We start from the raw sequence: 21,761 nt of genomic DNA, 5'->3' as shown, positions 1-21,761 counted from the left end.
CGGCAGCTCTCCTGGGCAGGGGTCGCGTTCTTGGCAGCTTTAACACGTAAAATGACATTTTTTTCTTTTGTCTTAGTTATGCAACTTTCGTGGAGTTGCGATGCTGGACCAATTATTTGAGGCCGAGAACGTACGCCCCCACCACGGACCCTGATTCCGGTGTGAATGATTAAAAGATACCTGACATGTTGGAACGTTTAAATACATTGAATTTTCGACGACATCAAATTGACGACATTTCAAACAACCCTTAATTCGCGTCAGAATCTGATTAGACCCTTCTCTCCCTTCTAATTTTCTTCTCTCTCTCTCTTTTTTTTTTTTGTTGGGCAAAAGAGGAAGCCGCACACGGTATGTGTTGAAAAGACTGGGAAAATTCAACTGAAAGAAGCACATGAATTAGTAGTGGCCAGCGTTGTTTGCGCATTCTATTTCTAGCTCTTTAAGAATGACTCATTCACAGCAGCGAAAGCGCATGACAGCCGTGCGCGCGATGGCATCAGAGCTCTGAACCAGGGAAGTCGCTGGATAAGGCCATTGGTCGGGTCCTTGTCGTGGGACCCGACGTCGTGCTCACAGCTCATCATCCCTACCTTGAGTGCGTCGGTGCAGTCGGCCAAAGACTTGGATGTTTTCAGGGTTTACAAAAATCAGGTTCTGACAGAGTGAATAGAGGGAAAGCAGCTTGACTTTTCTTACCTGTACCTCACAAAAGTGCGTGATTGAGCACATGCCGGTTACGTCGCACCCGAAACAAAGGGCAAAAATACAAAGATTCCTGTCAGAAAACTCTCCAGTGGGAGAAATATCAATCTCAACCCAAAAGACGAAAGTTTGATCGTCGATGTTTTCACTTTTTCCTGTACATGTCTATGTCGCCCAAGCATATAAACAGTGTCCGGGGACTCGATATGTCTACCCCATGAGATGCAGACTCTTCAGTCAAGGTTTCTATTTATGCCATATGGACAATGGGAATGAAGAGTTGCACACGATTATGAATAAGATGCATCATAAACCAGCTGTTACCACCATACAAGGACCTTGTGCGACGCCTTTTGCTTACGCTGATTTGGAATCGAGTGGGTATATATAGATTGCATTTGTCATCCATTGTGTCTTTTGGCGTTAATCTGGACCAGTTACCAAAGCCTGCAACCTGAGCGACAAATATTGAAGCATGAACAATAAATGATAATGTATGAGGCTGAACAATTGACGATCAACGTACGGGACTGATGGTGGGTGGGGCTTACTGGTTTGACCACTTTCTAGACATGCCTGCTCCAATGATTTAAAGGCTTTTAACTCTCGGAAAGTGTAGAGAACTGGCAAGCCCAGAGACCATCTGAAAAGAACATCTCGTATTAAAATACAGATTCTGCTTGGTATCTCTTTTCACTTGCTTGGCTCAGCATGCTTCAGCTACTAAAAGCTATAAAATCACCTAAATTATTCAGCTGACGGATAAAGTCGTCGATTATAGACGCATATGAAGTATGTGACATTAACAATAAAGTGACGTACAAAAAAAAGGGAAGTTCAATACAAGGACAATTCCTCAAAACTTTTGAGCCGCCTTGGAGAACCAAAGCACCTCGACCAGCCAATCAATTCACATGCCAATGACTCAGATTATCAACAGTCTCCACCACCGCCTGTAGAGCACCCAGTGCTGCAAACTTCTGTGGCTTGAAGGTGCGTAGAGAACAACGCTATACGACACGGGATAAAGCAAACAATGAACCAACAAGAACGCAAATTTTTTAAAAAGACTGCCCCTTTAGGAATGAAAGTTCCATCTGCTATAGAACCAAGATGAGCCTGCACAGTTCATTTTCCACCTTTCTTGGCAGCAGACTTGGTCACCTTGGCTCCACTAGGATCCTTCTTCTCAACACTCTTGATGACTCCAACAGCCACGGTCTGACGCATGTCCCTAACAGCAAAACGACCCAGTGGAGGGTACTCAGAGAAAGTCTCCACAACCATAGGCTTGGTAGGAATCATCTTCACAAAACCAGCATCACCATTCTTCAAGAATTTGGGTTCCTTCTCAAGCTCCTTACCAGAACGCCTGTCTATCTTAGTCAATATCTCAGAAAATTTGACAGCAATGTGAGAAGTGTGGCAGTCGAGGACAGGGGCATAGCCATTTCCAATTTGACCTGGATGATTCATGATAATGACCTGAGAGGTGAAATTAGCAGCCTCCTTGGCAGGATCATCCTTTGAGTTAGAAGCGACAAAACCACGCTTCAGATCCTTTACCGCAACATTCTTGACATTGAAACCGACGTTGTCACCAGGCAAAGCCTCCTGGAGGGCTTCATGGTGCATCTCCACAGACTTAATTTCAGTTGTCAATCCAGAGGGGCCAAATGTGACAACCATACCAGGCTTGAGGATTCCAGTCTCAACACGTCCCACTGGGACGGTACCAATACCACCAATCTTGTAGACATCTTGTAAGGGAAGGCGGAGTGGCTTGTCTGTGGGCCTCTTGGGCTCCAGGATCAGGTCAAGGGCCTCAAGGAGTGTAGGGCCCTTATACCAGTCAAGGTTTGTGGACCTCTCAATCATGTTGTCACCCTCAAAGCCCGAAATGGGGACAAATGGAATCTTGTCAGGGTTATAACCCACCTTCTTCAGGTAGGAAGAAACTTCCTTAACGATTTCATCATACCTTGCCTTGGAATACTTAGGGGTAGTGGCATCCATCTAGACAAAAATAAAAGAAGAAACAGAGGTTAGAGTCATCGAGCAGCAAATACTTTAATGCTTAACTAGCCATAGATTGCCAGGAATTTACCTTGTTGCAGCAACAGATCATCTGCTTGACACCAAGAGTGAAAGCGAGCAAAGCATGCTCCCTAGTCTGGCCATCCTTAGAAATACCAGCTTCAAAACCACCAGTCGTAGAGTCAATGATCAGAACAGCACAGTCAGCCTGTGAGGTACCAGTGATCATATTCTTGATGAAGTCACGGTGACCGGGAGCATCAATGACGGTACAGTAGTACTTGGTGGTTTCGAACTTCCACAAGGCAATGTCAATGGTAATACCACGTTCGCGTTCTGCCTTGAGCTTGTCCAACACCCAAGCATACTTGAAAGACCTCTTGTTCATCTCAGCAGCTTCCTTCTCGAACCTCTCAATAACACGCTTGTCAATTCCTCCAAGCTTATAGATCAAGTGTCCGGTGGTGGTCGACTTCCCGGAGTCGACATGGCCAATGACCACAATGCTGATGTGCACCTTCTCCTTACCCATAGCGAAACTCCAACGAACTAACTGCAGGGAAAAGGAGAGTTTCGCTCGTTAACAAGGAGGGAGTAACACACACCAGCCGCCAACCATCAAAATTCATTCAAAGTAGTAAACGGAAAACAGAGATCGTGATTGATTAAGTGCAGGACAGGATGAAAATAGATGGACAGTCTCAAAACACGATGTTAGCGTCACGAGCAGCACTGGCATTAGAATTCACCAACCCAAAATGACTAAAACATTCCATTACCAAGAAAAATCCATTGAAACAGAGCCTAACGAATCCCGACAAGGTCAAGCAACATTTCCGCAGATACGCAAGACATGACCAAAGTCAAGATATGCCAAGCCAGTAATGGAAATGAATACCAACCCCCCACATATGAAGAGAAAGAATGAAGCAGAATCCTTTGCCAGATAAAAAAATTAACAAAATCAAGCTTCGAATAGACAAAATTCATGTCAAGTAGACACCCACGAGCACGCCAATTCATTCACAAGGCAATACAGCCGCGCTTTTCGATCAACACTAGCCGGACAAGTAATGGCGAAAAAAAGGACAGTCCTCCCCATCACCGGGCGAAAGCAATTCCGGAAACACCAGATCACGCGCACGAACTCGAAAACGAATACGCGGATTCAATCGAACCAGGCCACCCAGCGACACTCGGCTTACAAGCCGACCGAGAATTCCGGCAATCAACTACGAGTGATTACACTCCAGAAACATCACCAACAGGACACTCCAGACAATCACGCCCAGGAATTAACAAAAAAACGAGAAGCAAGCAGCACCCATCAATTCAAGCAAAACGGAAACGGAGCGCAAAGTCAGTTCACTGATCGACTGTGAAGTCGTGCAGCGATGAAATGAAAACATCAACAGAGCCGATCAAAGGATGGGACTCGCCTCGAAGAAGCGCGAGGCCTCGGGATTCAACCGAAGCCGCGAACGGGGAGATAGCGAGCCGGAGAAATGAAGAGTTGACGCTGCTGGGGAGAAGGGTTTAGGGTTTGCGCTGTCGACGAGATTCTCGTGCTTTATAGAAGACGCGCGTGCGGGTTACGCAGATTCAGGCGTCGTGATCGTACGAAGACTACCGACCGGTTTTACGTAATTATCCCCGTGCTTGCGCCTGAAATTACCGTACAGGCCCGGGAGGTTGCCCTTTGCCCAAGCGTGGACGAACTGGACGACGTCGTTTTGTTGGACGACGGTGAGAACGGGGTTGGTCTACGGAGCCACAGGTACCGTACGCCAGGCCGTTGTATCATGTTAGGAAGATCTTGGCCATTGAAAATACAAATCGCTTCAACCGGTCGCCGATCACGGGAGCCTCCACCGTCGATTTTATCATTGAAAAACATTAACAAATCGCCAACGGAGAATTTGAGAAGAAAAATATTCGGTCGTTCCTTCTCACCACGTCATCGACTGATGTGGCGAGCATTTTTTTGCTCCCACCCAATTACAGCTCGACACATATATGTTGATGTGGAATTAAACACGAAAACTAAAAACTTTGTTTCTCTCTCTTCCTCCATCATAACAACTGCCGCCCCCATCGCCCCAGCACTCCATCCTCTAAGTCCTCTGCATTGTCGTGGCTGTCACACCCGGTAGTGAGTTTTCACCCTTCGCCTTCGCTTTCGCGAATATGCTTTAGCCGACCAAATCTAGAGCCCTGGCGAGACAAAGGTGACCGGACCTGAATAGTGACCAACGAGGCGAGAAGACGAAGCAAACGCACAGAGGAAGGATAATCCGAAGATGAACATAGGAAGATGAAGCTAAATACCATATCTGAAGCCCTAGTGATGGCGAGAAGACGAAGCGACCAGATCTAGCGGTGGCCAATGGCCAAGACGAATATAAACAAATGCAAGGAAGAAGACAAAGTCGAAGATGAATAGAGGAAGATGAAGACGACTGCGAACAACCACTTCTAAATCCGGTGACGAACGAGCCTAAATGCGAGTAACCACGAAATGGTGGCTTCGCCATGGACGAACAACGACTCGAGTCGTCGCAACTAAAATGGTGGCTCAGTCGTGGACCATGGCTCTAGATTTCACCTTGTCAAGTGTGGACCAGCGGCGTCACCGGCTTGATCTGGTAGGCTCCGTCTTTCCATGGTCGCCATGACTCCGGCTAGATCTAAACCGTAGCAACGAAGGGAGAGGGGAGGAAGAGAGAGAAAAAATTATATTCATATTCGTCTAATTTTATGTCAGTGTAAGTTCTAATTGGATCTGGGTAATTGCTGATGTGGCGCTTTTAAATCACCGAATATTTTCTTGAGTTTGAGAAACAGGATCACGCCATACGGGACACGGGCCCACAAGGGAGCACTCCACCCTATCAGCGAGGTTAGGCAATCCTTTCTCAGTCACGAGGCAAGTTTAAATTTTTTTTTATTTTCCATCTCTTTAATTTTTTTTTTTAAAATTTTGTGACGTGACATTACAAAACCACGTGATTTCGTGTTAGAAGGTTTATAAAATGCTCAAAGGAAGTGTAGGAACGGAAAATTTATACAAAATCCGAGGTAAGTTTTTAATTTACTTAAAATCGACGGAGTTAATGAAATGGTTCAAGTGGAATCGATTGTTAAGTGCAACAGCATTTTTTTTTTTTGGCCGCTTAGTACAACGGTATAACTTTACATAGTACTAAAGGCCAAAATCCTAGTACGTTCTTTTTGAAAACAATACGACGTTTTATAAAGATGTACGACCTAATATCGCGTCCTAGCAAAATAGAAATTTTATTTAATGTGATTGACGTCGGTCCGGTGCTCCAAGCCAAAATCATCACGTGAAACTTTTTATTGTTGCACGACTTCTTACCACTTCAATCGTACTCGAGACCAATCATTGTAGTTCCTTTTGATATTACACGACATTTTGCCATAGAAAGTTGGTACTTATATAGTTTTCTTTGGGCTCAATTCCCAAAAAAACCTTCAACTTTACACTTTGTCCCAAATATACCCTAAACTTTTTTTTGTCTCAAGAAAAACCACCAACTTTTATCTAAGTCCCAAATCTGCCCTCCTGTTAAAAATCTGTCCAATTAACGTCAAGGAAAAAAAAAAAAAAAAAAAAAAAAAACAGAACAGAGAACCGGCAGCTGCGGCGGTGGCCAAGCCTTCGCCAGTGGCCGCTGCCACAGCCGCCGGGAAGGAGCGGCGGCCCTCGCCCGGCCTTCCCGGGGCGGCGACCCTCGCCGCCCCGGGCGAGCCGCCGGCGAGGGCGCGCGCCCCGATCTGGGGGCGAGGGTCGCGCCCTCGCCCCCAGACGGGGCGCGTGCCCTCGCCGACCCTCGCCCGGATCGGGGCCACGCGCCCTCGCCGGCGGCTCGCTCGGGGTCGGCGAGGGCCGCCGTTCCTTCCCGGCGGCTGTGGCGGCGGCCACCGGCGAAGGCTTAGCCACCGCCGCAGCTGCCGGTTCTCTGTTTTTTTTTTTTTTTTTCTTTACGTTAATTGGACGGATTTTTAACGGGAGGGCAGATTTGGGACTTAGATAAAAGTTGGTGGTTTTTCTTGAGACAAAAAAAAGTTTAGGGTATATTTGGGACAAAGTGTAAAGTTGAGGGTTTTTTTTTTAATTGGGCCGTTTTCTTTGCCAAAAGAATCGGTATGCTATCAAATCACCCGTAGCTTGTCCGTATTCGGCATTAGTTTCCACGCGCATGCTCGATTATTTTTCATTTTTCGTGCAACATCACAATTAATTAATCATGAAATAAGTAACTTTAATTCGATGGAGAAATAAAATATTTATAATAATTGCCTTTTTTTTAACCATTATACAAGGATTCTTATGTAGAAAATAAACTATAACTAATGTTTTGCTATACTTTCAAAAAGATAAGCAATTTTGGGAAAAAGAAAATGAGAGGAGGATTATTCGGAGGATAATGCGTATAAAGAAAGTGGGTGGTTACTTAATAAGTAGGTATTATTTATTAGACGATTATTTTGAAAAATAAAAAGATGAGATAAATGATGCTTTTAGCTCGATAACATAAAAAGAAGGAATATATAGTTATGGATACTTCGAGAAAAGATTGTCAATTTGTCCACATTTGTAGCCCATTTGACCAAAATGGAGGTTTATGTGCCTCCAAGATTCTATTGTTCTTTTCGAAAATGATATAGACCATGAATTTTAGCTCAATGTGTAGTATAGTCGTCCATAAACTTTAGTATAACGTGCAACGTTATCTCTGAACTTTTAAATTATTTAATGTGATTTTTGGATTTTTGATACATGCTCAATCTAGTCCCTGAATTATATGAAAATGTTCGATGTTGCCCTTTCATTAATTTAAGTTTAGGAATAATATTGAATATTTTTATATAGTCTAGAAACTAAAGTTCAAGAACCACGTTTAGGAGCAAATGAACAACAAAAAGAACCGCTCGAATTCATTGAAAACCCTGCAAACTCATCATGGATGGACGATTTTTCTCGAATTGATGAAAGAAAATCAACAAAACAAAATTTGAATCGAAGGAAACTTCACTAAGCAATATCCCGTTTGCTCTTCCATCAATCCCTTCTTATTCACCGGAGATCAAGCAAAGATTCAGAAGTCCGTGATCAGATCCCCGTCGAAGCCCTTCTCGAGATGGCCCGCCGCCTCCGGCGAGGGCAGTATCACGGACTCCCTCTGCGCGCGGAGCAACCCCTCCAACCTCTTGTCGCTCACGCCGAACGACGTGGCAAGCTCGGGCCCGCCCATGGCCCGGAGCACCGAGTTCCGGCCCGCCAGGAACTGCGGCCTATTCCTGCGGGCGGAGGTCGTGAACCCGAAGAACTCGAGGGGTCCGCTCTTGGAAGAGATTTGGCAGAAGGGGAAGTATCTCGGGATCCAGAACACGTCGCCTTCTTTCACCTTGGCGTTCATCGCCGACGACCCGTTCGGGTACCCAATCTGGACCGTGCCGGAGCCGCTCAGGACGATGCCGTACTCGGTTGCGGTCGGATTCACGTGCGGCGCCATCATGGAGCCCTACGGAAATTCGATTCCATGACCAATAAAAAAAACTCGCAAACTATGAAAACGATACAAAAAATTCAGCATCAAATTTCCCTAAGACCTTATGTCCATTTAATTACCGCGGATAAATTAACGAGATAGATGCCGATTCCGGAGTGCCTGAGAGGCTTGTAATCGGACTCATCGAGCGCGATGCTCCATCCGTAATCGTTCCTGAAATCGGGGCTCCGGTCGTAGAGATTGCACGAGTCGGGCGCGTGGTGAAGTCCCCATTCATCCCCGCTCTCCGGCCTCCTGCGTCCCAACACCGAGTCCAGCAGCTTCCTCCACGACCACTTGATCGGCTCGTCCTCGTCTTCGCCCCCGTTCTCTCGGACCACTCTCTGGAGATGCTTCAGCCTGTCTTGCTCCTCCAAGTCCATGAACTTGGACCACACGCTCGGCCGGTGCGAATCGCTCATGTGCACGATCGGACCTTCTCTTTCCCTGGACAATATCTCCTCCACTTCTCCCTTTGAAACCTGCAACGGCCACCACATTCGCAATTAGGGTCGCATTGTATCGCATAAGAACGTCGAAAAGTCGAGCAATTTCATCAACAGGAGTGGTATAATTTGTCTGCTCACATTAAATGCTGTGGCCAGTGTCTGCGGATCGAATCCAGTGAGTATCGATGCAGGTTTCGGCCCTCCGCCAAGGAAGAAAGACTGCTAAATCGCAACGACACGTTAGGAAACGCTAGTCGAACCGCATCGTTTCAATCTCTAGGAATGACTTTCGGACAAATTACCTGGAAATTCCTCATTGGCAAGTCCTCGGACGCGTCCATGTCGATGCTGCAAATGACGTGGAGCGTCTGTTTCTCTCCGGCGTTCACCAAGTAGAATGCGGAGCCGGCCGGAACTCTATACACGTCCCCGTTTCGCAGAGTTCTCTCGACTGCGTCATTTCTGTATATCGTCCCGAGTCTCGCTTCTCCTGCAAGCAATCAAACCGAGCCTTTCGAGTCATGCCCGTCACAATCCAAATTGACAGTGACCCCCACATGGCAATCTGATCAACGATCAAAGCCCAAGTTTGTTTGAAGCAAAGCGACAATTGATAATGCAGTCAGACTTGCCTTTGCGGACGAAGAGGACCAAGCTGGAATCAGTATACTGGGGGATGAAGAGAGTGCAAGGTTCCATGGTGACGAAGCCGATGCGCGTCGTCCTCTCGGCGCTCCTCCCACCCCTGAAGCTCCTCAGGACCTTCATCTCGCCGGCGTCCGTGTGCACCACGCGCTTCCAGTCCCGCAGCAGGAACATGCTCTCTCCTCTCTCCTTCCTCTCTACTCTCTCTTCCCTCTCTCCCCTCCAGTCTCCTCCTCCCTCCTCCTCCTCCTCCTTGTGGCGGTGGCGGTGCTGATGAGCAGCAGCCACGCACGTCAGGCCGTAGCATAGCACGGCGATGAGGAGCAAAAGGGTCGCTCTAGTTCCCATTGCCGAGTTGCTCTGTACACACACTCGATCAGTCTATCGCGCGCTCACGCACCAGCTCGCTCCGCCGGTTTCTTGCTGTGAAACTTTCTGGTAGCGAGCTGGACCGTATATATATATATATATATGACGCGGGGGATCGAGAAAATCAAGGTTCGGCGACGCGAGAGTTTGTTTGGTTTGCTGGGCTCCTCGGGATGGAGACACGTCCGTCGTCTGGCGAGAAATATACGACGATCGGTTTGCGACATGGACGAAGTCTTTGCTCTCCATGCGCGCATCAGTTTCCTCCTTCCATCTCTTCCGCTGCTGCCTTCGTTCCCCGGCTCCTTTCTCGTCTCCTCCTTCGCCACTCGACTTATCAATGGACGGGCCTCATGGAATTGGGCCTACGAAATCCTTACCCAAACCCGTTAATCCAAGCCTGTCCATTTTGACCATGGGGGGCCTGAGCTGCCCCGTCGAGACACTAGGCCCATCGTCCAGTCCCGAACTTTGGATCAATGTGTAATATGATCCCCGAGCTTTAAACCAATATGCAATGTGGTTCCCGAACTTTTAATTTATTCAATGTGGTTCATGAACTTTTGGTACATGTTCAATTTAAAGTCCAAAGATTACATTGTACATTGAACTAAAATTCAGGGATTATTTGTGTTATTTTCCTACACATGTAAATGTTTTTTTTGGTCGGTACTTCATAACTTATTTAGCGGATTAGCAATGGTATAGAATCCATACCCAAAATTAAAACCCTTGAATATGTAAATGTAATTTTTTTTTTTTAATGCTGAAGATGTACGTTTTGAATTTTTCGTAAAACGGTTCTCGTGCCGTGCGAGGACGGGGAAAAATGGAAAAGAACAACTGAAGCGAGTTTGACTAGACAAGCTCTAGACGAAAAGCCGAAAGAACCCCCGGGAGGTGGCGCACACAAACCGACGCCCGCTGGGGCACGACGGGAATTTCGCACATCAGGCTTCAAAACCACTGCCCCGTCCTCCTCCTCCCGCACAAGAGAAGAAGAAGCCACGATCTCACTCAACCTGTACCCCCGCGCCCCCACGAAACGCCCAACTTCCCGGCGATTCCAACGGTCAACTCCCTCCACGACGCGGGGCTCGGTCGCCCCGGTTGCGGGAAATGACCGATTCGCCACCCGAGCCCGCGCCCTATAAAGACCCCGAGCACCGCCGCATCCTCCCCCACCGCCGCGCCGCTCCTCCTCCCGAGGAGATCCCGATCGAGATCGTGAGCGACGACGAGATGGCGCTCCTCGAAACCGCCCTGGCCGCCGCCGCCGCCCGCGTCTCTCTCGCCGGAAAGGCTCTGTCCCCTCCCGGGTTCCGGAGGAGCGCGCGGTCCGTCGGGTCCGTCTCGGCCGTCTCCGGGAGGGGGCCGTCGGGCGGGTCGGAATCCGACTTCGAGGACTTTGGGAGTCATCGCGGAGGTCCGACGGGGAAGGACGGGGAAGGAGAGGCTCGGTCGTTGTTGGAACGGTTCAGGAGGAAGAAGGGCTTGTCTGTCACTGATATTACCCGCACGGTACTTTCCAGAAATTTCCGCCTTTTTCTTTCCCCGTTTCAGAGGTGACATCTCGTGTCCTGTCATCATGTTGGCGTTCTTGTAGCTTAATTTGCGCCACAGTCAAAATGCCTCGGGTTTTAATGTTTAGTTTAGACGAAAGTCGTTAATGGGCTTTGCTAACGTATCGGTCTTTGGCCCACTTCGAGTAACAGCGTTGCTGTGAGCCACAAATTTTTGAAAGAGTAAACCTTATAATAATTTTTAATTATTTATTATTCATTTTTATGTAATCAAGAACAGGCCGTTAATCTCACGGTCGATTAACGGTAGTCTAATAAGTATTTCTCTTCATTAACTGTGGTTATGTCTAGTTTGTTGTGTCCTGTTTGTGCCGGTATGAGCACTGTTCGGGCATGTTTGTGTAGTCTCTATGTCACCGCTGATGTTTAGAGGTATTCGAGGTCATGGCTGCTTGCAAATTTCAAATGTCGGCGTGTAGTTAACATGGCGACAAGTCAGTTTAGGTTGCAGGGAGATGAATACGGATATTGGGTTATCCACTCTTGACTGAAAATGGGCAGTTGCAATCATCTGCTTACTAGTTGTCTAAATACCCTGCCGTGCGATGTCGCTGTGAAAGGCTGAGTTGCTTTCTTTTATAATTCAAATAATGTATGGAATGGCTCGTTTTATAATCTATCGTCCTTACGTCTACTCAAGCTAAAAGCATGACTCTCCTAATTATGGATGTCGAACTATGTTAATTATATTTGCATAAATGGCAGGAATGGTGTGAAAAGCAGATGGAGTTTGATCTCCTTGTTGGGAAGAGGAGAACTACAAAAGCTATGAAAGCAGGTACTGCTCGCCATGAGAAGCTTGAACAAGAGGTATGCGTCTTAGGTTGCTTCCTCTATTTGCAATTTTGCATGCGGAAAAACGTGCTTGGACTTTTGGAACTCAGCCACAAACAGACACAACATCACGTCGAGTTTGTCAAACTTTTACTTGATAAACTTAAATTTATCGTGTATTTGCAGGTTGTTAAAAAGGTTAAAGTTCGCGTAAAATCTCCTGAAGATAGTTGGGCTACCAGATTAATGAACTTTATAACAGGTGTAAATCAACTGTTGTTTGAAGGGTTAACTCGTGAATTGCCAATGTGAGTCCATGTGCCTGCATATCCATTTCCCTCTCGGGCTCCTCTCTTTTTGGTGGTTTGGACAAGCATATTGCTGCTGCATCTCTAACTAACTTAGTTACGCTGAAGAACATGGTCCTCTTTTATAAAATATGTCAAGAAAACGGTTCAATAGAAGAGGTAAGCGCAATCAGTTTGTTTGCTTATTCTACTTAGGTTTTGTAAATAGAAAAGCCTAAATAAGGTCAAAGAATGTGCAAATATGTTATAGAGTAAAGTATGAGCATCAGATATATTTTGTTGACTTTTAATTGAGTGAGTAGGCAGTGCACCGCTCTGATCACCAATTTTGATGATACCGAATGTTAGAGTACTTAAAATTGGGTTAACCCAGATCACAATTCACCAAGGTTGTGATGGTAGCGACGGCTATGTGATGGCATCATTAACTGCTAGGAGGTCCAATCTTCATGCTTGAACTAATCTGCAGCTGTATAGTACATCTTTTTGCCTCGAAAGATAATATTTCATTGGGGAGAACCCAAATGGCTTTAACTTAGTTTTATTTGTTAAAATTAACTAAGAATTCTGTATTGGGTCTTTGAATTATGAGTTTGTGTATGTATATGTACTCCTTGCTAATGGGTGATTGTTGCTTATGTTTTCAGAATGTGCTTTTTACAAGATATTTGTATGGTGGGAGTGATTGATGAGGTTCGAATGCCTGTCTGTGGAACCGAGAGAAACCCAATACTGGTGGACATCAAAACTCGTGTCCGAAATTCACTTCCAGCTGAACCACAGAGAAGAAATGGACGGTTTGTAACTTGAGGAATTATGAATGAATCCATTTGAATCTTCTATGCAAGTGTGGAAAGCTCATTTGACTTGGAGTCTTGAGTTGAAGTCATTAAACACCTTTCTTTCTACTGATATTTGCAGGTTTCAGTTGATGTGCTACAAGCATATGTGGGATTTGTCAGTGGGCAAGAACTTCCCCAGTAAACAATTCTTCGATTATTTTAATTTGAACCCTCTTCGTATTTTATCTGAAGATATCAGGGAGAATGTTGCTAATGCAGGTTTTCCTGCAGAGGTGAAGAATCCTTTTACCTCGATTAGTTACTTCCAATTCGCAGAAAGTTTGTCTTGATCCTTCTTACTGATGCGTGATGTGCTTTTGTTAATGCTTTGTTTCTTAAAATGTTAAGATGGTAAGAGGTGCCTTAGGTTGTTAGGGGATTCACTGACCTTGCAAAGATGCACCTTTCTCTGAAAAGACGCGCATGCGGCATCTGGTTAGGTTTGTCTTTTGATTTGTGTTACTGGGACAATAATCACTAGGATGATATCACAAAGAACTTATTCATATTAGGAAAACTTTTCTTGCACAATGAGTTAGGAACTTTGAGTTGCTCACTTTTCCCCTTTAGAGATCATATTTGTTTTTCTGTTTGGTTTTCTTGCAGAACCTTGATGACATATTGAGATACTACAGGAACACATGTCCAATGCTACCTATGGCTAACGATCAGCTGTTACTGAGGTATGTTGGATTGTGACTTGGCATTATCTCCCTCACATGCTTGGTGATGCATGAGTTTTGAAGTTAATGCTCTAGTAAAATCTATTAGGTTGCACTGCATTGTTAGAAGTGCATAAAAGATAGCTTTCAGGACTGATAGAAAATGTGGCTGGCCTTATTCCCTGTTTAATATGATTTGAGTGTTTCTCTGAAGTTAGTGCTATCATTACTTCGATATAAACAGGCAGAATTTACTTGAATTTTCACCTTTGAATATTCTTTCTATACATGACTTTTCACACAAGCGCACCTACACATGTCCATTCAGATTGTTTTTCCACCTTATAGAGGCCTCCGAGTTTTGGATAACTGGAAAGTTTCACTTCATGCTGAAGCCTCTATAATAGTGATCCCTGAGAAGTGCCTCGCTGCGAAGTTGAGCAGCGTAGAAATGATGATCTTAGTTGTTAATTCAGCTCTAGATGCAACTAGAGTTCCCTTAATCTGCATTATCATTTTTTTCCCGCACATGGCAAAGGACTCTTATGTGACCTACATGAAGCAGGTATGAATTACAAAAAGATCATTCAGTGCTTGGCGAAGATCTGTTCGCGTACGATCCAGACTGGTTTGAGAATGAAATCGGGACTCGTCTCGAGGTCTGGCGTGGCGAACGTGAAGCGACGTACACTCCCGAGCAGGAGCGTTGGAAATGCAGCTTCTGCGAATATGCTTCGTTATGTCCCGTGCGGGACATCGATGATGCGACTTCTGGATCTGTAGATTCCCGTCAGGGCAGAACATGATGTTAAAGAGGAATGTAGTTCTGTCATGCCATGTTCCCTACAGAGAAGCTGCTTTTTTCGAGCTTCTTTGTTCCATGCCTGCTTGCTGGGTGCAGTCTTAGAGTCGCCTTCTCCGGGCTTTGTTAATTTAGCAATTACTTGTATTTATCGTGTAATGATCAGTTAATAGTTGTTGTGCAATTTTTAATTCATTTATCCAGTATTAGTTATTTTTTCGCGATATGAATGTTATTGCTCTTCTATCGATCCGATCTATTGTTTATATTTAAAAACGAAATTTCGCTTTTCTGCTCATCACGACAGACTCATGATGCGACACATGACATAACTTTATTATGTGATCCTCATTTGATCAGTAAGCGTCAATTTATTGATTAGTCATCTCTAAATTTTTTTGTCTTGTTGAGTTTAAATTTGAAAAATATGAAAAAGGAAAGAGAATATTTTCAAAGAAATAGTTTATTTTGTCACTCCAAAACTTTAAAATCTTATTAATTTAAATATTGAAAAATATATAAAGCAAAAGTAAAGTGTTTCTCAAATATAGAAAATTCTCCTGACATTGAAATTCATTTAATTTCGAACCTAGCGAAATGTAAAAAGTTAACGATAATATTTTAATTTTGATAATTTATCGCTCATTTAAAGTATGGTTCACGTACGATTCACTATATCTTTTGCTTTTAACCCCGAGGAAAGTAAACAGAATACAATATAATGCCAAATCGAAGTTTCAAGAAAAGCGAAATTGATCTATACTTGCGGTATATAATCTAAAATAAAGTATCAAAAGTTGAAAATCATTTTGGAACATAGCGCTTATGTTTATTTATTACTTGGAAAAGTAATTGAAATAATTCCAAATTACCTTGATTTGACAAAAAAAAATTGTGAAATATAATAATAAGGTCAGAGTTAATGAACTTTAGCTTTTTGAGCTACAACTTTTTCATTTTATCTCAAAATTCAAGTAAGTTTTAAATAATTGATAACAAGTTACGGTTTTTATCCGATTCTTTAATCAAACTCAGTAACGCTTAAGATGGATCTTTCCGTGTATTTTAATTTCCCTTTTAGAGTATAAAAGCAAAGTCAAAAGACATTTTATATTCATCCTCCTTTCTTTGATACAATATTTGCATAAGTCTTGCTCTTTTTATTTCCTAACTAATTGTTTAGACACCCTGTATACAATTGATTTAAAAGGCAGAACTTGAGCCAAAATATTTGAAGAAAAACTCACATACAATGATACAGTGTTTCTAGAATTTAATTTTCTGATTTATTATATTGTTATTTTCATTGCATTATTAGGTTGATACCATTTAAATAAGGGATATGTTCACTAAAAATTCTAAAACTTGTTACAAAAGTGTAATTAAGCCATAAAGCTTGCAAAAAGTGCAATCAAGTTTTAAAATTTGTCAAATTGGTTCAATCGAGTCCTAAAGTTAACATCATCTAACTTACTAGCAAAAATTACTCACGTAGCTTATTTTAATATTTTCTCTCTCATATGTAATGATGACGTGGCTAAATTATGAAACATAGATTAAACTACGTCGTTTTAGCCCAAATTTATTTTTTAATACTAATCTAATTTTTAAAAAAAGACCCACAAACCAGCGGTGGCCACCGGCAGTTGTGGCCAAGAACTTGCTGGTGGCCACCGTAAAGGGCCGACGAAGGTCGCTTGGGCCTTTTCGAAGCCCGGCGACCCTTGCCAATCCCAAGCGATGCCTCGGTGAGGGCTTGTAGGCCCCGATATGGGGGAGGGTGTGACCCTCACCCCAGATTTGAGCGAGGGCGACAAGGCCTTGCCCAGGGTCGTCCACCCCATTTGAGGGTCGCCCAGGGTGAGGATCGCGCCCTCCCGCAGATCGGGGCCTACAGCCCCTTGCCGAGGCATTGCCTTAGGCTAATGAGGGTTGCTGGGCTTTGGGAAGGCCCAAGTGACCTCCGTCAGCCCTTCCTGGCGACTGTGGCAACAGCCACCAGCGAGGTCTTAGCCATGGCCGCTGGTTTGTGGGTCTGTTTTTTATTTTTATTTTTTACTTTTAGCTTTTTCTAATTTAATTTATATTTTTTAACTTTTTTTATGTGGCGCTTATTGGACATCATATCACCGTCATGTGTCTTAAGAAAAGTAATAAAATAAGATACATCAGCAATTTCAGTTAGTAAGTTAGACGGTGTTAACTTTTGGACTCGATTGAACCAATTTGATAAGTTCTAGGATTTGATTGTAATTTTTGCAAGTTTTATGACTCAATTACATTTTCGTGATAAATTTTAGGACTTCTAGTACATATGTCCCTTTAAAATAATAATGATAATTGTGACAATAATATTTAGGGATAATGTCACAAACAGTACCCGAATTTTAGCTCAATGTGCAATTTGATCTCGAAATTTTTAATTTATTTAATGTAATCCTTGAACTTTAGCCTAATGTTCAACGTAGTTCCTAAAATTTTAATTTGTTAAATATGATCCATGAACTTTTGATACATGTTCAATTTAGTCTATGAACTATATGAAAATGTACAATATAGTCTTTAAACTTGAATTAATGGAATGACTTCATTGAACATTTTTATAAAGTTCAGGGGCTAAATTGAACATGTACCAAAAATTCAGAGACCACATTGACATTAAACATTAAATTAAAGTTCAAAAATTATATTGAATAAATTAAAAATTTAAGAATGAAATTATACGTTGAATCAAAATCCACTTAAAAACCGGTGAAGGTGGGAGGTACATTTATTACTATTGCACGATACGGCGACGCTGCTCCTCCGTCAGCAGCAATCGCTCCCGTCGGAATCGTCGATCCTCGAAACCCTTCCTCGCTCCGCCGTCGTTGAGCACGCGGTTAGGGTTCCGGCGAAGCTCCTCCTCTGTCAGGGTGAGATCCGTTCTCGTTTTACTCGCCCCAATCGGAGTCTCTCATCTCTGATTTTTTCCAGTTCCGCATTCACATTTTGCTGCTGGTTCTGTCTAATGAACAGTTGCTGAGCTTAGCTCTTTCGCTGTAATGGCTGCTTCGACATAAACTGTAGAAATGTGCTGTCGTTGTTCCTTAGTTTGTGCTTAACTTGTCCTCGGATTCTGCGCACAAGAGGCTCGGTGGCTTATGCAGTTAAGCGCGTGTTGTGCGCGACCGGTGTTCGGATGCGAGCGTTCCGTGTGTAATTTTTAAGATTGTGCTTCTTACAGAAATCCAATCCGTGGCCCCTCTGCCTAACGTTGGAGCTGGCGAACGAACTCGCCCAAATCGGCGTTCTCGTAGTCTGCCGTTCAGGGATTGAATTCATGTCCGGCGTGTGAATGAGCGACCGAGGCTTCCTCGGGTAGGAAGTGGATGGAAGATGCTCTTTTGGCCTTCCTTTTCTTGGTGTATGGTCTGAACAGTCGTTCGAGCTGTTCAATTACTGTCTTCGCGGATTTTTTTGGTGTAAACAGCCCCTCAGCATTGATGAAGGGGAGGATCATCCATGTACGACAAAGATCATTCAGTTGAGAAGGAAGCTGAATCCCATTGCTTACGCTTGCTGGTTCCTGACATTGCACTCGGTTTCCCCCTTTTCCTTTTTTAACTTGTAGGCATTACTGTGTGAGACACCGAGGTTAGATATCCGAGCCCTCCTTTCTGTGGCATCTGCAATATTGTCCCTAATTCTCTCATGACTTAAATATGACTGCTGTTGAAAAACTCTTGCGGTCGAATCTCCCTAAAACCTTGACTTACTATCTGCATCCTGTTTTGTCATCAGCTACCCAACACTATAATGCTTCCTATCATGTATCCTCTCTCTATAATTCATCTAAGTGTAGGCACAATTTGACGCAAACCGGTGCCAACCTTTGTTGGAGAAATTGTCTAAATGGTTCGCATCACACCTATGGCCAATTTTCCTTGTACTCCTTATATTCATCTAAACCCGCATCAAGATCTTTCAGAAGGAGAGCTAGTAAAAGATTAAAAGCCAACAGCAGACCTACGCTTGATGAAGCCCGATTTAGACGGGTGCTTTCCCAACTCCCACCCAGATTTTCATCTGAAGAACTTTGCAATGTCATCACTCTCCAGGAGGATCCTCTAATTTGCTTGGAGCTTTTCAACTGGGCTTCTCAACAGCCTAGGTTCAGACATGACGCTTCCACTTATCATATCACGATAAAGAAGCTCGGTGTTGCAAAAATGTACGAGGAAATGGATGGTGTCGTTAATCAAGTATTAGCTGTTCCTCATATTGGGACCGAGCCTCTTTACAACTCCATCATATACTTTTTCACTGAGGCAAGGAAGCTGACTAGAGCAGTCAATATATTTAAGCATATGAAGAACTGCATGAAGTTGGACTGTAGGCCTTCAATTAGAACTTACAATCTTCTATTTGCAGCATTTTTGAGCAGGGGAAGGAATTCTTATGTTAATCATGTGTACATGGAGACCATAAGAGGCCTCTTTAAGCAAATTGTCAGTGATGGGATTGAACCAGACATCTTTACTTTGAATTGCATGATAAAAGGTTATGTGCTTTCCCTCCACGTGAATGATGCTTTAAGAATATTTCATCAGATGGGTGTGGTTTACAAGTGTCAGCCGAACTCCTTCTCATACAATTATTTAATTCATGGGTTATGTGCCCAAGGCAGGACAATAAATGCGATTGAGCTGTGCAATGAAATGAAGGAAAAAGGGTATACCCCTAGCAGTAAGTCGTATAATTCACTAGTGAATGCTTTGTCTTTGGGTGGTGAAGTTGAGGATGCAGTGAATTATTTGTGGGAGATGATTGAAAAGCAGATGTCAGTCGATTTTATCACCTATAGGACAATCCTTGATGAGATATGCCGACGAGGAAGGGTAGAAGAGGCTATGATGTTGCTGAAGGGCCTGCAAGAGAAGGACGTTCTGGATGTAGATACTTATAGGAAGCTTCAATGTGTGTTTGAAGATGATTTTGGACATTCAGATCATAGAAATGTATTCAGGTAGGGATGTCGTTAGCTCTTCCATCCTTCTATTTCATTTCATGATATTTCTAGCACCCGTGTCATATTATCGGGGAGAAATACCTTGTCTTTCTATTGATGGTTGATGGCTGTATAGTTCCTTAAATCACTCTGTAGTCCTAAGATGAGAAGATCTCAATTCCTTTAGGTCTTTATTACCATTTTGTTGTACTTTTCCTGGACCATTTATTTAAATGGATATACTGCACAGCTGCCCGTTTACCATTGCACCATGATCCTTCTGTTTTTGATTAATAACCAGAGACAGCGCTTGGATAACCAGATCAAGATGCCAACTTAATTAAGTGCAGAATTTGCTTTTAAACTATTTCATCTGGTCAACCCTTCAAAGACTATCATAAATCCTTTTGCACTTTTCCATTGATTCAATTATTTGGTCTCATAAAGCATGGATACGATGAAGAACAAAATGAGAATACTACTTATGGTTTTCTCTGAGCCCATTTATGTGGTGCATGGTGACAGTAATTGATCAGGCAATTATCTTTAGATCAGAGCATCGCTTTCTTTCTGTATGTGCTTATCTGTGTATGTATTGATGTCTGCAGGAGTTAAATCGTATGTCCCGCTCTCTTCCTTCTCTGCTTGTTTGTTAGAAGATCAAGCTGCAATTCGCTTCCATTATCCGGGATAGGAGCGGAGTGTGCCTCTATGATCAACATGTCAATTCTTAGGCATGTGAATATTCTTGGTTCTATGAGGTGCTTCTCATCATCTGGACCCCAAATACTGAGGACCGGAGATATCTTAAGGCAAAGTAGAATATTCTCCGATGAAGACATTATTGATTATTCAAAAGTGAGCCATGATTCAAATCCTCTTCATTTTGATGCTGAAGTAGCTCGGAATTCAGGATTTGAAGAACGACTTGTCCATGGGATGCTTGTTGCTGCATTGTTCCCACGAATTATTGCCTCTCGCTTCGTAAGTTTATTTTAATACTTCTTTTTCCTTTAGTTTCTTCTTTTGATTGTTCATGATTCTTGTCGTTGGATACTAGAGGAATCTTTAGTCATGGTACCGGTACGGTATGCATATATAGTGGCAGAGTAACTGCTTCTTTAGCACTAAATAGGCGAGGCAGGTCCATGTATTCTACCCATATGTTGATATAGAAAATCTGGTAACAGGTGGTTATTGCTTCAGGTGCATCTTAGTTGATGGATGTGCCTTGTTTTTTACCAGAGCCAATGGTTAAAATGGAGCGCTCCAAAGCATTTCATAGTTGTTCTGCAAGATGACTCTATCAAAGTAATATAGCGCAGAGTACAAGGATGTCTGAATTTGATTTAAGGTTTATGTGCTCTTATCTGAGATACCTATATTTCCTTGCATGTATTGCTGATCATTAGCCTGGAGCCATCTACGTGTCCCAAAGCTTGCAATTCAAGTGGCCTGTCTATGTCGGAGATGAGGTCATGGGTGAAGTACAGGCGGTTAACATCAGAGAAAGCAAGAAAAAATATATGTATGTCAAGTTACTTTATTAAATTGCTCTATTCTTGTGAGGCCGGGAGTAATTCAGGTGAAATTATGTCCTGCAGGGTCAAGTTCTCGACAAAATGTTTCAAAAGCGGCGAGCTTCTAGTTATCGATGGGGAGGCCATAGCGATTTTGCCTTCACTTGCCTTGGGTTGATTTTCACTACTCTGGCTGCTTTGAGATGGTAGCTGAATGATATTGATTGGAGACGCGAGCTATCAGTCCGACGTTGCGACTACTTTATGCACCGCGACAAACCTGCTAAGTCTTTCTCATGGTGTTGTCCATAAAGATTATTTGCCTGGTTGTTGTTGATTTTGCAATGTTGAACAAGTCAGACTCGTGGCGAGAAAGATCAGAGTACACTCCTCCGTTTTATTTTCTTTTTGCATGTTCGCTTTCCGATCAAGACGTGTAGTTTGCTTGTATGGAAATCGCCAGCTAGAGAATGACCTACCCATTTACATTATCCATAAT

At 43.5% G+C, this 21,761-nt stretch overlaps 6 protein-coding genes across 6 annotated transcripts; 3 read left to right on the top strand and 3 right to left on the bottom strand.

Annotated features, from left to right (window-relative positions):
* Positions 1-1,452: 1,452 nt before the first annotated feature.
* Positions 1,453-4,277, bottom strand: LOC115670750 (elongation factor 1-alpha). Its single transcript, XM_056309776.1, has 3 exons — positions 4,120-4,277; positions 2,813-3,295; positions 1,453-2,721 (listed from the first exon to the last, which is right to left on the bottom strand). Exons 2-3 carry the CDS (start codon positions 3,272-3,274, stop codon positions 1,834-1,836), a joined length of 1,350 nt encoding a protein of 449 aa, XP_056165751.1. The 5' UTR covers positions 3,275-3,295; positions 4,120-4,277; the 3' UTR covers positions 1,453-1,833.
* A 3,572-nt stretch (positions 4,278-7,849) lies between these two features.
* On the bottom strand, positions 7,850-9,267 carry LOC115670777 (vicilin-like seed storage protein At2g28490). Its single transcript, XM_030592140.2, has 4 exons — positions 9,070-9,267; positions 8,906-8,986; positions 8,399-8,800; positions 7,850-8,291 (listed from the first exon to the last, which is right to left on the bottom strand). The coding sequence occupies exons 1-4, from the start codon at positions 9,106-9,108 to the stop codon at positions 7,866-7,868; spliced, it is 948 nt and encodes a 315-aa protein (XP_030448000.2). The 5' UTR covers positions 9,109-9,267; the 3' UTR covers positions 7,850-7,865.
* Positions 9,084-9,864, bottom strand: LOC130137810 (vicilin-like seed storage protein At2g28490). Its single transcript, XM_056310089.1, has one exon. The coding sequence runs from the start codon at positions 9,758-9,760 to the stop codon at positions 9,344-9,346; it is 417 nt and encodes a 138-aa protein (XP_056166064.1). The 5' UTR covers positions 9,761-9,864; the 3' UTR covers positions 9,084-9,343.
* Positions 9,865-10,761: 897 nt separating this feature from the next.
* LOC115670601 (exonuclease V, chloroplastic) lies at positions 10,762-14,976 on the top strand. Its single transcript, XM_030591903.2, has 7 exons — positions 10,762-11,302; positions 12,070-12,174; positions 12,325-12,446; positions 13,094-13,243; positions 13,368-13,521; positions 13,895-13,971; positions 14,516-14,976. Exons 1-7 carry the CDS (start codon positions 10,901-10,903, stop codon positions 14,754-14,756), a joined length of 1,251 nt encoding a protein of 416 aa, XP_030447763.1. The 5' UTR covers positions 10,762-10,900; the 3' UTR covers positions 14,757-14,976.
* Positions 14,977-17,526: 2,550 nt separating this feature from the next.
* On the top strand, positions 17,527-20,559 carry LOC115670842 (pentatricopeptide repeat-containing protein At2g27800, mitochondrial-like). Its single transcript, XM_030592207.2, has 3 exons — positions 17,527-17,667; positions 17,979-19,760; positions 20,351-20,559. The coding sequence occupies exons 2-3, from the start codon at positions 18,457-18,459 to the stop codon at positions 20,355-20,357; spliced, it is 1,311 nt and encodes a 436-aa protein (XP_030448067.1). The 5' UTR covers positions 17,527-17,667; positions 17,979-18,456; the 3' UTR covers positions 20,358-20,559.
* Positions 20,454-21,667, top strand: LOC115670843 (3-hydroxyacyl-[acyl-carrier-protein] dehydratase, mitochondrial). Its single transcript, XM_030592209.2, has 3 exons — positions 20,454-20,726; positions 21,155-21,270; positions 21,347-21,667. The coding sequence occupies exons 1-3, from the start codon at positions 20,454-20,456 to the stop codon at positions 21,438-21,440; spliced, it is 483 nt and encodes a 160-aa protein (XP_030448069.1). The 3' UTR covers positions 21,441-21,667.
* The last annotated feature ends 94 nt before the right edge of the window (positions 21,668-21,761 follow it).

The sequence above is a fragment of the Syzygium oleosum genome, unplaced genomic scaffold (genome assembly GCF_021117445.2).
Source record: "Syzygium oleosum isolate NSW1041296 unplaced genomic scaffold, Sole_v2.1 Sole_v2.03, whole genome shotgun sequence".
Taxonomy (NCBI): Eukaryota; Viridiplantae; Streptophyta; class Magnoliopsida; order Myrtales; family Myrtaceae; genus Syzygium; species Syzygium oleosum.
Note: the sequence above shows the minus strand (reverse complement) of the source record. Positions and strands in the feature narration are given on the sequence as shown.

Coding starts and splice junctions, on each gene's coding strand:
- LOC115670750 (XM_056309776.1), bottom strand. CDS start 3,274: ATGGGTAAGGAGAAGGTGCACATCAGCATTGTGGTCATTGGCCATGTC. Junction 2,722..2,812: donor TGATCTGTTGCTGCAACAAG/GTAAATTCCTGG, acceptor ATTTTTGTCTAG/ATGGATGCCACTACCCCTAA.
- LOC115670777 (XM_030592140.2), bottom strand. CDS start 9,108: ATGGACGCGTCCGAGGACTTGCCAATGAGGAATTTCCAG. Junction 8,987..9,069: donor TGCCAATGAGGAATTTCCAG/GTAATTTGTCCG, acceptor GCGATTTAGCAG/TCTTTCTTCCTTGGCGGAGG. Junction 8,801..8,905: donor CACTGGCCACAGCATTTAAT/GTGAGCAGACAA, acceptor TGGCCGTTGCAG/GTTTCAAAGGGAGAAGTGGA.
- LOC130137810 (XM_056310089.1), bottom strand. CDS start 9,760: ATGGGAACTAGAGCGACCCTTTTGCTCCTCATCGCCGTGCTATGCTAC.
- LOC115670601 (XM_030591903.2), top strand. CDS start 10,901: ATGACCGATTCGCCACCCGAGCCCGCGCCCTATAAAGACCCCGAGCAC. Junction 13,244..13,367: donor CCACAGAGAAGAAATGGACG/GTTTGTAACTTG, acceptor TGATATTTGCAG/GTTTCAGTTGATGTGCTACA. Junction 13,522..13,894: donor ATGCAGGTTTTCCTGCAGAG/GTGAAGAATCCT, acceptor GTTTTCTTGCAG/AACCTTGATGACATATTGAG.
- LOC115670842 (XM_030592207.2), top strand. CDS start 18,457: ATGACTGCTGTTGAAAAACTCTTGCGGTCGAATCTCCCTAAAACCTTG.
- LOC115670843 (XM_030592209.2), top strand. CDS start 20,454: ATGATCAACATGTCAATTCTTAGGCATGTGAATATTCTTGGTTCTATG. Junction 20,727..21,154: donor GAATTATTGCCTCTCGCTTC/GTAAGTTTATTT, acceptor GCTGATCATTAG/CCTGGAGCCATCTACGTGTC. Junction 21,271..21,346: donor GAAAGCAAGAAAAAATATAT/GTATGTCAAGTT, acceptor TATGTCCTGCAG/GGTCAAGTTCTCGACAAAAT.